Below are 9,540 nucleotides of genomic sequence, written 5' to 3' on the forward strand. Positions count from 1 at the left end.
GTCGCTGGATCTCGCCGGAAAGAAAAAAAAAAATCTGAATAAGAAAAGAGTAGATATCGATATGTTCTTTTCTTGTAATTTTTTTTTTAAAAAAATTACAAACGCTGGCGACGTGTGTAAGGAATAAGTGGCTAAAAATATATCATTTTTCATTTTTTTTTTTTTAAAAAAAAAAAAACATTTAGCCACTTAAAAATAACACGTGGTTAAATGTCAAGTGGCTAAATAGTCACATATATAAAATTACACGTTGCTAAATGTACATTTAACTACAATCAGATTCACCATGCGTAACCCATGTGGCCAACTGCACGTGGCTAACAGTTAGCCACGTGTATTGGGTCATACACATGGCTAACTGCATGTGGCTAAACACAAAGTTTTTTGTAGTGATATTAATTATGTCAATGTTTTCCTATACTATTAAATTTTGTCAATGTCTCCCGATAACAAAAATAATCTTCATAAAATTATATATAAAAAGACAAAAATTCTAAAAAAACCATAAATTAAATTAAAATTTTCAAAACTTTTTTTTTTTTTTTTTTTTTTTCTATTACGTCAACTTTTAAGTGACTTATAGTAAACAACACTTCAGATCATGCCAATGTAATATTTATATTTAATGCCAATAAATTCTCCATGTTATATATCTAAGTAATATTAAAAACCACCCTTTTATTTAGGAGTGTACAAGCGGTTATGGTTAGTAGTTAATAACCGCAACTAGAACTATCTTAGGTGGCTATCAAATTTTTCTAAGTGCTCTTGCTCTATTTTAAGCGGTTAACAGTTTTAGAGTAACTTTAGTTAATGGCTATTTGTAGCTCAAACCGCACTGCATAACCGTTGTTTGACTTGCCAAAAAAAAGTTTATTTGTTTGGCTTAGAGAGAGAGAGGATGGATAAGCTATCATATATCAAAACTGGGCATACCTGAGATATTATGTGATGCTGATAAGTTCAGATGAATCCACTCTCTCTAATATAGATGCAACACCATCACCATTATTATTATTTTTTTTGAGTGTAAAACCAAATAACTTTATTAATGAAGGCCGAAAATCTTGCTCAGCAAGTGCAATATTACGAATAGGAATTGGGCAAACCCCCCTCTAGACAACATCTAGAGACTGTTGTAAAGCCATTCTAGCCAACACATGAGCAGGCTGATTTGCTGCCCTCTTTACATGATAAACAACATGAGACCGAAATCTCTGTAGATGTAAACAAATATACTCAATAATCTAATCATAGTTCCTCCAGCAAGGAGTACCCTCACGACGCACATCATTAACAACAATCAAATAATCCCCCTAAAAAATAACCTTTATTTATAACGGTACTACGATGTCATACCCAATCAAAAAGCGGTCCAAGTAACTTTTAATTAAAAAATATAAATATATATATATAAGATTATAAATAAAAAATGAATAAAAGAAGAAGAAAAAAATCATATATTGTTAAAAAAAAAAAAAATCAAGAATTGATTGACAGTGTCACATTAATAGTAGTATGATAAAAGTAGGAGTGTACGAGGGGGCAATTGTTATTAACCGCCTAATAATCATATAACCGCTTTAGTAGGTAGTTAGAAAGAAAAAAAAAAAACCCCGCTAATCGCCAAGGGCGGTGCGGTTAACGGTTTTAGGGATACACAAAGGTAATAAAATAACCGCTACCCCTACCCTTACACATTATATATAATAATAATAATATACAAAACAATGTTGACGTTTGATATATATAGGGATCTACTCGTTTGAAGATCGAGTAGCATTAGTAAGATATTGACCTATTAATATCACCAATTTTGTAGATATTGACCTATTAATATGGATATCCATATTGCTTGATCCTGTAGAGAGCCGTACTATATATTGCTTAAAATATTAGTTGAATTAGCATACTTTGTTTACCATCGGCTTTTACAAGTTTTACAGCGTCGCATGGGAGACCCAAGACAAGCGAGTAAAATTATGAATATTTGAACTTGAAAATTATGAATAGCGAATAGGTCAGCCAAGGGGCTGAGTCAACCCACTCAGCTGGTCAATATTTTCTGTATCTGACCGCCTCTTTTCAGTTGTACGTTGTTCGAATACTATAAATAAGCCTCAGCCACCCTCCCTATCCTCCATTCTCAACCTTCCCACTTTCCCTACAACACATACGTACACCAGAAAAGCTCAAAGAAAACCACAATCAAATGGCTTCAACTCTGCGATTATCTTCTTCTTCTTCCATGAAAATCAATGCTGCTATTCATGTCCCAAAACTTCCAAAAGTGATCCCTTATTTCTCTGTTCCAAAAATACCAACAAGAAAGCTGCAGGTCCAGGAATTGAATATAAGGGACGCGTTCATAAAGGTAGCCCCGGTTGAAAAGATCGACGTCATCACTACCGCACCAATCGATGATAAATTACCCAACTCCAACACCATTACGACTACCCAACTCTATGCCATCTTAGAGGCCGTGTCTGACAGGGTGGAGATGCACGCTAACATTGGAAATCAGCGTGAGAACTGGAATACCCTTCTTCTCAACTCCATCAACATGATTACTCTCACTGCTGCCACCATGGCTGGTGCTGCAGCCATTGCTGGCGCCGGAATGCCCCTTTTGGCTCTTAAATTATCGTCCACGCTCTTGTATTCTGCGGCCACGGGGATGTTGCTTGCGATGAACAAAATACAGCCTTCACAACTTGCAGAGGAACAACGTAATGCCACGAGATTGTTCAAGCAGCTCCAGAGCAAAATCCAGAGTATGCTGTCTCTCGGGACTCCAACTCAAGAAGATGTGAAGGACGTGATGGAAAAGGTCTTGGCCCTCGACAGAGCCTACCCACTTCCCTTGCTTGGAGCAATGCTTGACAAGTTCCCTTCAAAGTACGAGCCTGCTGTTTGGTGGCCTTCAAAAAACCTCCAGAAGAAAAACAAGTCACGTGAAGGAAATAATGTACAGCAAGAGAAGAATGGGTGGAGTGAGGAACTGGAAGGTGAAATGCGAGAGATCGTTGAGGTGGTGAAGAGAAAGGACATTGAGGACTATGAAAGGCTGGGCAACCTGGTGTTGAAGATCAACAAGGTTTTAGCCATCGCAGGACCATTACTCACAGGCATTGCAGCCGTTGGGTCTGCTTTTGTTGGTAACGGGTCATGGGCTGCAATAGTAGCGGTGGCTGCGGGGGCTCTAGGTAGCGCGGTTAATGCATTCGAACATGGCAGCCAAATTGGTATGGTGTTTGAGATGTATAGAAACTGCGGTGGCTTCTTCCGGCTACTCCAAGAATCAATAGAAGCCACACTTGAGGAAAGAGATATGGAAAAAAGAGAAAACGGGGAGTTGTTTGAAATGAAGGTGGCTTTGAAACTGGGGAGAAGCTTATCACAACTCAAACAACTTGCCAAAAAGTCAGCTTCTTCCCGTATGGATGGAACTACCATAGATGAATTCGGTAGCAAGCTTTTTTAGTTTAAGAAAGAATCCATGTATAGCTATTCTTTTATTCTTTGTACAAAATCATTAACATTGACAAATGCTAGTTCTGATCAAATTTGATCACAGCTACTTCTGCAAAAGTCAAAAGGAGTGTCCAAAAGAATATATACTTTTTTTTACATTCTTGCATATTATAATAACTTGAATTTCCTACTGCAATTTGTTGAACGGTCACAGCTTGATCAGAGAACTTGGTAGAAAGCCGGCTTCTTCCCTCGAATTGACTGCCATAGATGAATAAATGAATTCACTATCAAGCTTTTTTAGTTTAAGAATCCGTGTATACTTATTCTTTAATTTGACTATTTGTACCACAAATGGTTTATACAATCCTATAACATACAAATTAAGTTAAGCCTACCCGTAAAAGAGAATATTAAAAAAGTAATGCTACCTACTCTCACAACACCCTAACTATTTTAAGTGATTTATTTATGTTAGTCATTTAAAAAATATATATATACCAAAAAAAAAAAAATACATATCTATTTTAAACTACTATCACATTGTCAATGCTTATCCAAACTACCAATGTTTTCCCATACTATCAAATTTTGTCAATGTTCCCCATAACAAAAATACCTTTCATAAAATTATAAAAATTATATATAAAAAGACAAAATTCTTAAAAAAAAACATAAATTAAATTAAAATTTTTGAACTTTTTTGTTTTTTACTACGTCAACTTTTAAGGGACTTATAATACTAAATTACACTTCAGATTAATGTAATATTCATATTTAATGCCAATAAATTCTCTATGTTATATATATAAGTAGTATTATAAACTTTACTTTTATTTAGAAGTGTACGAACAGTTACGGTTAGCAGTGAATAATCGCAACTGCAACCGCAACTGCAACTGCCTTAGGCAGTTATCAAATTTTTGTAATCGCAATCCCTCTTGGGCGGTTTGCATTCTAGTAACACCAAAATTAGATTTACTTATTAAAAAAAAAAAAAAAAAAGTTATTTGAAGCTCAAACCACATTGTATAACCGTTGTTTAACTTGCAAAAAAAAAAAAAAAAAGAGTTTGTTTGTTTGGCTTAGAGAGAGATAGGGGATGGATAAGCTATCATAAATAAGATAAATCCAATCCCTCTAATATAGATGCAACACCATTACCATGATCATGACCAGCATGTTCATCACTTCCCTCAATTATAACGGTGCTACCACGTCGTACCCAATTAGAAAGCGGCCCAAGTAACCTTTAATTTATATATATATATATATATATATATATATATAAAAGATTATAAATAAAAAATGAATAAAAGAAAGAAAAAAAGTCATTGTTAAAAAAAATAATAATAATAAGAGTTGATTGACAGTGCCACATTAATAGGTTGGAATAGTAGTAAAATAAAAGTAGGAGTGTACGAGCGGGTAGTTATTAACTGCCTAATAATCACATAACCGCTTTAATAGATTGTTGGGAAAAAAAAAACGCTAATTGCCAAGGGCCATGCAGTTAACAATTTTAGAGATACGCGAAGGAGGTAAATAACTGTTAACCGCATACCCTTATACATATTATATATAATATATATTATATAAATAAATAATAATAATAATAATAATATATAAAACAACGTTGTTTGATATAGGGTTCTTGGTCAAAATCACAATTCTGATTCTCTTCTCAATCTCCTGGGGGGGGGGGGGGGGGGGGGGGAAGGGGTTCTTGGCTTCATCAGGTTTAAAAATTAGGAAAAAATGTAAATTAGTCTATGTGATTTATTTGATTTGCAATTAGCTTCATGTGGTATCAAAATAAAATCAAAGGTCCTTGATGTATGCATAAAATTAATTTACTCCTTACAATCAAATTTCATCCATTGACTTAAAAAAGATTCGGCTAGTGTCTTATTTGAGTGAGTGTCATACTAGCGGAATCTGTTAAGTTAGTGGACATAATTTAACTGTACGTAGAGAGTAAATTGATTTTTTGCATATATACCTCAAGGACCTCTGAGTTTAATTATTTTGACACCACAAAAACTAATTGTAAATCAGGTAAACCACGTAGATCAATTTTTCATTTTTGCCTAATTTTCAAACACAAATTAAGGTGGAGAACAATTTTACAAATTTCTCAATTTATTTCTTTTGTACTATAAAAAAGGTATATATATATAAAAGGAGATCATGTGCAATAAAATAACTTAATATGAAAGTCTGAAAATGAGTGATTGATACACAACCACTTACATTAATAAGACTAATATTATTGTGCAAAGTTCATTTTCGGAGTATGTATGAGCTCTACTCGTTAATAGAGATATCCATATTGCTTTGATCCTGTAGATGTTGACCAGTTAGAGAGCCGTATTATCGATTGGTCCCGAATAAAATATTAATTGAATTAGCTTACTTTGTTTACTATCGGCCGGCTTACAAGTTTTACTACGTCGCATGAGAGACCCAAGACGAGCGAGTAAAATTATGAATATTTGAACTTGAAAATTATGAATAGCGAATAGGTCAGCCAAGGGGCTGAGCCAACCCACTCAGCTGGTCAATATTTTCCCTATCTGACCGCCTCTTTTCGGTTGTACGTTGTTCGAATACTATAAATAAGCCTCAGCCACCCTCCCTATCCTCCATTCTCAACCTTCCCGGCCACTTTCCCTGCAAGACATACGTACACCAGAAAAGCTCAAAGAAAATTACCTCAATCAAATGGCTTCAACTCTCCGATTATCTTCTTCTTCCATGAAAATCAATGCTGCTATTCATGTCCCAAAGATTCCAAAACTGGTCCCTTATTTCTCTGTTCCAAAAATACCAACAAGAAAGCTGCAGGTCCAGGAATTGAATATAAGGGACGCGTTCATAAAGATAGCCCCGGTAGAAAAGATCGACGTCATCACTACCGCACCAATCGATGATAAATTACCCAACTCCAACACCATTGCTACTACCCAACTCTATGCCATCTTAGAGGCCGTGTCTGACAGGGTGGAGATGCACGCTAACATTGGAAAACAGCGTGAGAACTGGAATACCCTTCTTCTCAACTCCATCAACATGATTACTCTCACTGCTGCCACCATGGCTGGTGCTGCAGCCATTGCTGGCGCCGGAATGCCCCTTTTGGCTCTTAAATTATCGTCCACTCTCTTGTATTCTGCAGCCACGGGGATGTTGCTTGTGATGAACAAAATTCAGCCTTCACAACTTGCAGAGGAACAACGTAATGCTACGAGATTGTTCAAGCAGATCCAGAGCCAAATTCAAACTATGCTGGCTCTCGGGACTCCAACTCAAGAAGATGTGAAGGACGTGATGGAAAAGGTCTTGGCCCTCGACAGAGCCTACCCACTTCCCTTGCTTGGAGCAATGCTTGACAAGTTCCCTGCAAAGTACGAGCCTGCTGTTTGGTGGCCTTCAAAAAACCTCCAGAAGAAAAACAAGTCACGTGAAGGAAATCATGTACAGCAAGAGAAGAATGGGTGGAGTGAGGAACTGGAAGGAGAAATGCGAGAGATCGTTGAGGTGGTGAAGAGAAAGGACATTGAGGACTATGAAAGGCTGGGCAACCTGGTGTTGAAGATCAACAAGGTTTTAGCCATCGCAGGACCATTACTCACAGGCATTGCAGCCGTTGGGTCTGCTTTTGTTGGTAACGGATCATGGGCTGCAATAGTAGCGGTGGCTGCGGGTGCTTTAGGCAGCGCGGTTAATGCATTCGAGCATGGTGGCCAAATTGGTATGGTGTTTGAGATGTATAGAAACTGCGGTGGCTTCTTTCGGCTACTTCAAGAATCAATAGAAGCCACACTTGAGGAAAGAGATATGGAGAAAAGAGAAAACGGGGAGTTGTTTGAAATGAAGGTGGCTTTGAAACTGGGGAGAAGTTTGTCACAGCTCAAACAACTTGCCAAAAAGTCAGCTTCTTCCCGTATGAATGGAACTACCCTAGATGAATTCGGTAGCAAGCTTTTTTAGTTTAAGAACGAATCCGTGTATAGCTGTTTTTTTATTCTTTGATTATCTGTGCAACCAATTCTTTGTACAATCTCTATAACATAAGGAAAATGCTAATTCTAATCAAATTTTATCTCAGCTATATCTGCAAAGGAGTGTCCAAAAGAATATAATGTGTGTTTTTTTTTTTAGTTTCTTTCATATAATAACTTGAATTTCTTAGTGCAATTTGTTGAACGGTCAATTTCTGGTCGGTGCATTAACTTTACGACCGTGGCTGAGAGACAGAGTTCTAGAGTATATATATATATATATATATATATATATATATATATATATATATATATATATATATATGTGAACAGGGAACTTGTATATTGATTGGTTGAATGCTCGGAATTCAAGACATGCGGTCTGGGTTGGACCGCTTAGATTATCTGAATTTACGTTGAGGGGTTGGAGTTGGCCCTGGAATTGGAAGTCAACTCAATTGAAAACTCAATCTGATTACTTAATTAATTTTACATTTATTTGTTTGTTTAAATTTTTTAAATAATTATATACTGATCTAACAATATGGTATTATATAACATAAGCTTGATTTTGGACCACTAGAGTCTAGAGAAAATATTAAAATATTCCTTAAATAATTAAGAATCATTTAATTAACATATCTTACAAAACTGATTGGTCACTCAACCCCAAAGCAAAACCTCTTCAGATCGATAGAGCCTCGTGCCAAAGACTTGTTCCTTAATTTGATCCTTTCCGTCATCTTGTGCCAAAGACTTGAATAAACCAAAAATTCTAGCAGCGTCTATATATTTATATATATGAGTTCGGATCATATTTCAAAAGCTTATAAATCTTATGTGAAGTTTTGATTGGTATACTCATTTACCTTAAGAACAATTGGCAGGACAGTTAAATGAAAAAATATTAATGTTGAGTTACTATAATTATATATCTATGACTTTCATCTTCCACTAATCCATGTACAAAAATGGTTAAAGAGCAAATCTGCTCCGAGCATATTAGATCTAAGACAAGGGTAGTCAAATATCCTAAAAAAATTTATTTAAACTGACCGTGAGAGATAAACCCTTACACCGAACTATCCAGGTCATGAGAGATAATCCCTCACACCTAACTAACATTCATCTCATAAATCGTCAATGAAGGCAGATCTAAAGAGAATAAAACTCTTATTCAAAGCAAAAACACAACCAACAAACAACAGTACTGGTCAAGGAGGAGATAAACGGCACAACATAGAGGTAGATGGATGGATGCATAGCTGAGAGGTCAAAATTATTGATCTGGTCAGACAACGCCTACAAACAAAATAAACAAAAAAAACCATAATGGGAGAGAGAGGGTAGGAGCAGGGAGTAGAGAGGGAAAGAGCTCCGTCCTCCTCTCAGATCTACTTTCTAAATAGTGAATTCTTGGGCCGGCTTCTCTTTATCTTGACTTAACATATTATTGAGTATTATATGCTACATCATTTTTTAAGAGTCTTGTAACAAACAACACTTCAGCTCAAATTGTTCATATTTAATGACAACAAATTCTCCACTTTCATAAACATTTTATTTAAGAGTAAGGTTAGAAATTATATTTTTTATTTCACTTTATTGACTTGGCAGTGTTAATTAGTCAATTTTTTTTTTCTTTTTTAATAAAAATAATATTTCTTACACTCATTTATCATACTCATGTCATACCATCCGATGTAATGTATTTTAATTAGTTTTTTTAAAATAATAATAATAATAATTAACATAATTTTTTTTTTTAAAAAAAAAATTTTTGAACCATTTGATCATATTTAATTGATAGAAAACCATTACAAAAACCACCAAAGAGATTTAGAAAAAAGGAGCAATTGCCTCCTTAAAAACAATGTCAGACAGAAAATGAGGAAAATCTTCTAACCATATATCATCTAGCACTTGAGTGGAAGCTGCTTTAGCAACTAAATGTGACGCCGAATTTGCCTCATTTCTCACGTGAGATACACTAAAAGATCGAAATAAGTGCTTGTTCTTTGATTCCCTCGTTAAAGTGGCCAAATCTACTCCAATTGGGAGA

At 35.4% G+C, this 9,540-nt stretch overlaps 2 protein-coding genes across 2 annotated transcripts; both read left to right on the forward strand.

Annotated features, from left to right (window-relative positions):
* The first annotated feature begins 2,167 nt into the window (after positions 1-2,167).
* LOC133869609 (probable F-box protein At4g22030) lies at positions 2,168-3,602 on the forward strand. Its single transcript, XM_062306650.1, has one exon. The coding sequence runs from the start codon at positions 2,213-2,215 to the stop codon at positions 3,482-3,484; it is 1,272 nt and encodes a 423-aa protein (XP_062162634.1). The 5' UTR covers positions 2,168-2,212; the 3' UTR covers positions 3,485-3,602.
* A 2,539-nt stretch (positions 3,603-6,141) lies between these two features.
* LOC133869468 (probable F-box protein At4g22030) lies at positions 6,142-7,601 on the forward strand. The gene has a single exon (XM_062306479.1). It carries the CDS (start codon positions 6,199-6,201, stop codon positions 7,465-7,467), a length of 1,269 nt encoding a protein of 422 aa, XP_062162463.1. The 5' UTR covers positions 6,142-6,198; the 3' UTR covers positions 7,468-7,601.
* Positions 7,602-9,540: the final 1,939 nt, after the last annotated feature.

The sequence above is a fragment of the Alnus glutinosa genome, chromosome 5 (genome assembly GCF_958979055.1).
Source record: "Alnus glutinosa chromosome 5, dhAlnGlut1.1, whole genome shotgun sequence".
NCBI lineage: Eukaryota > Viridiplantae > Streptophyta > Magnoliopsida > Fagales > Betulaceae > Alnus > Alnus glutinosa.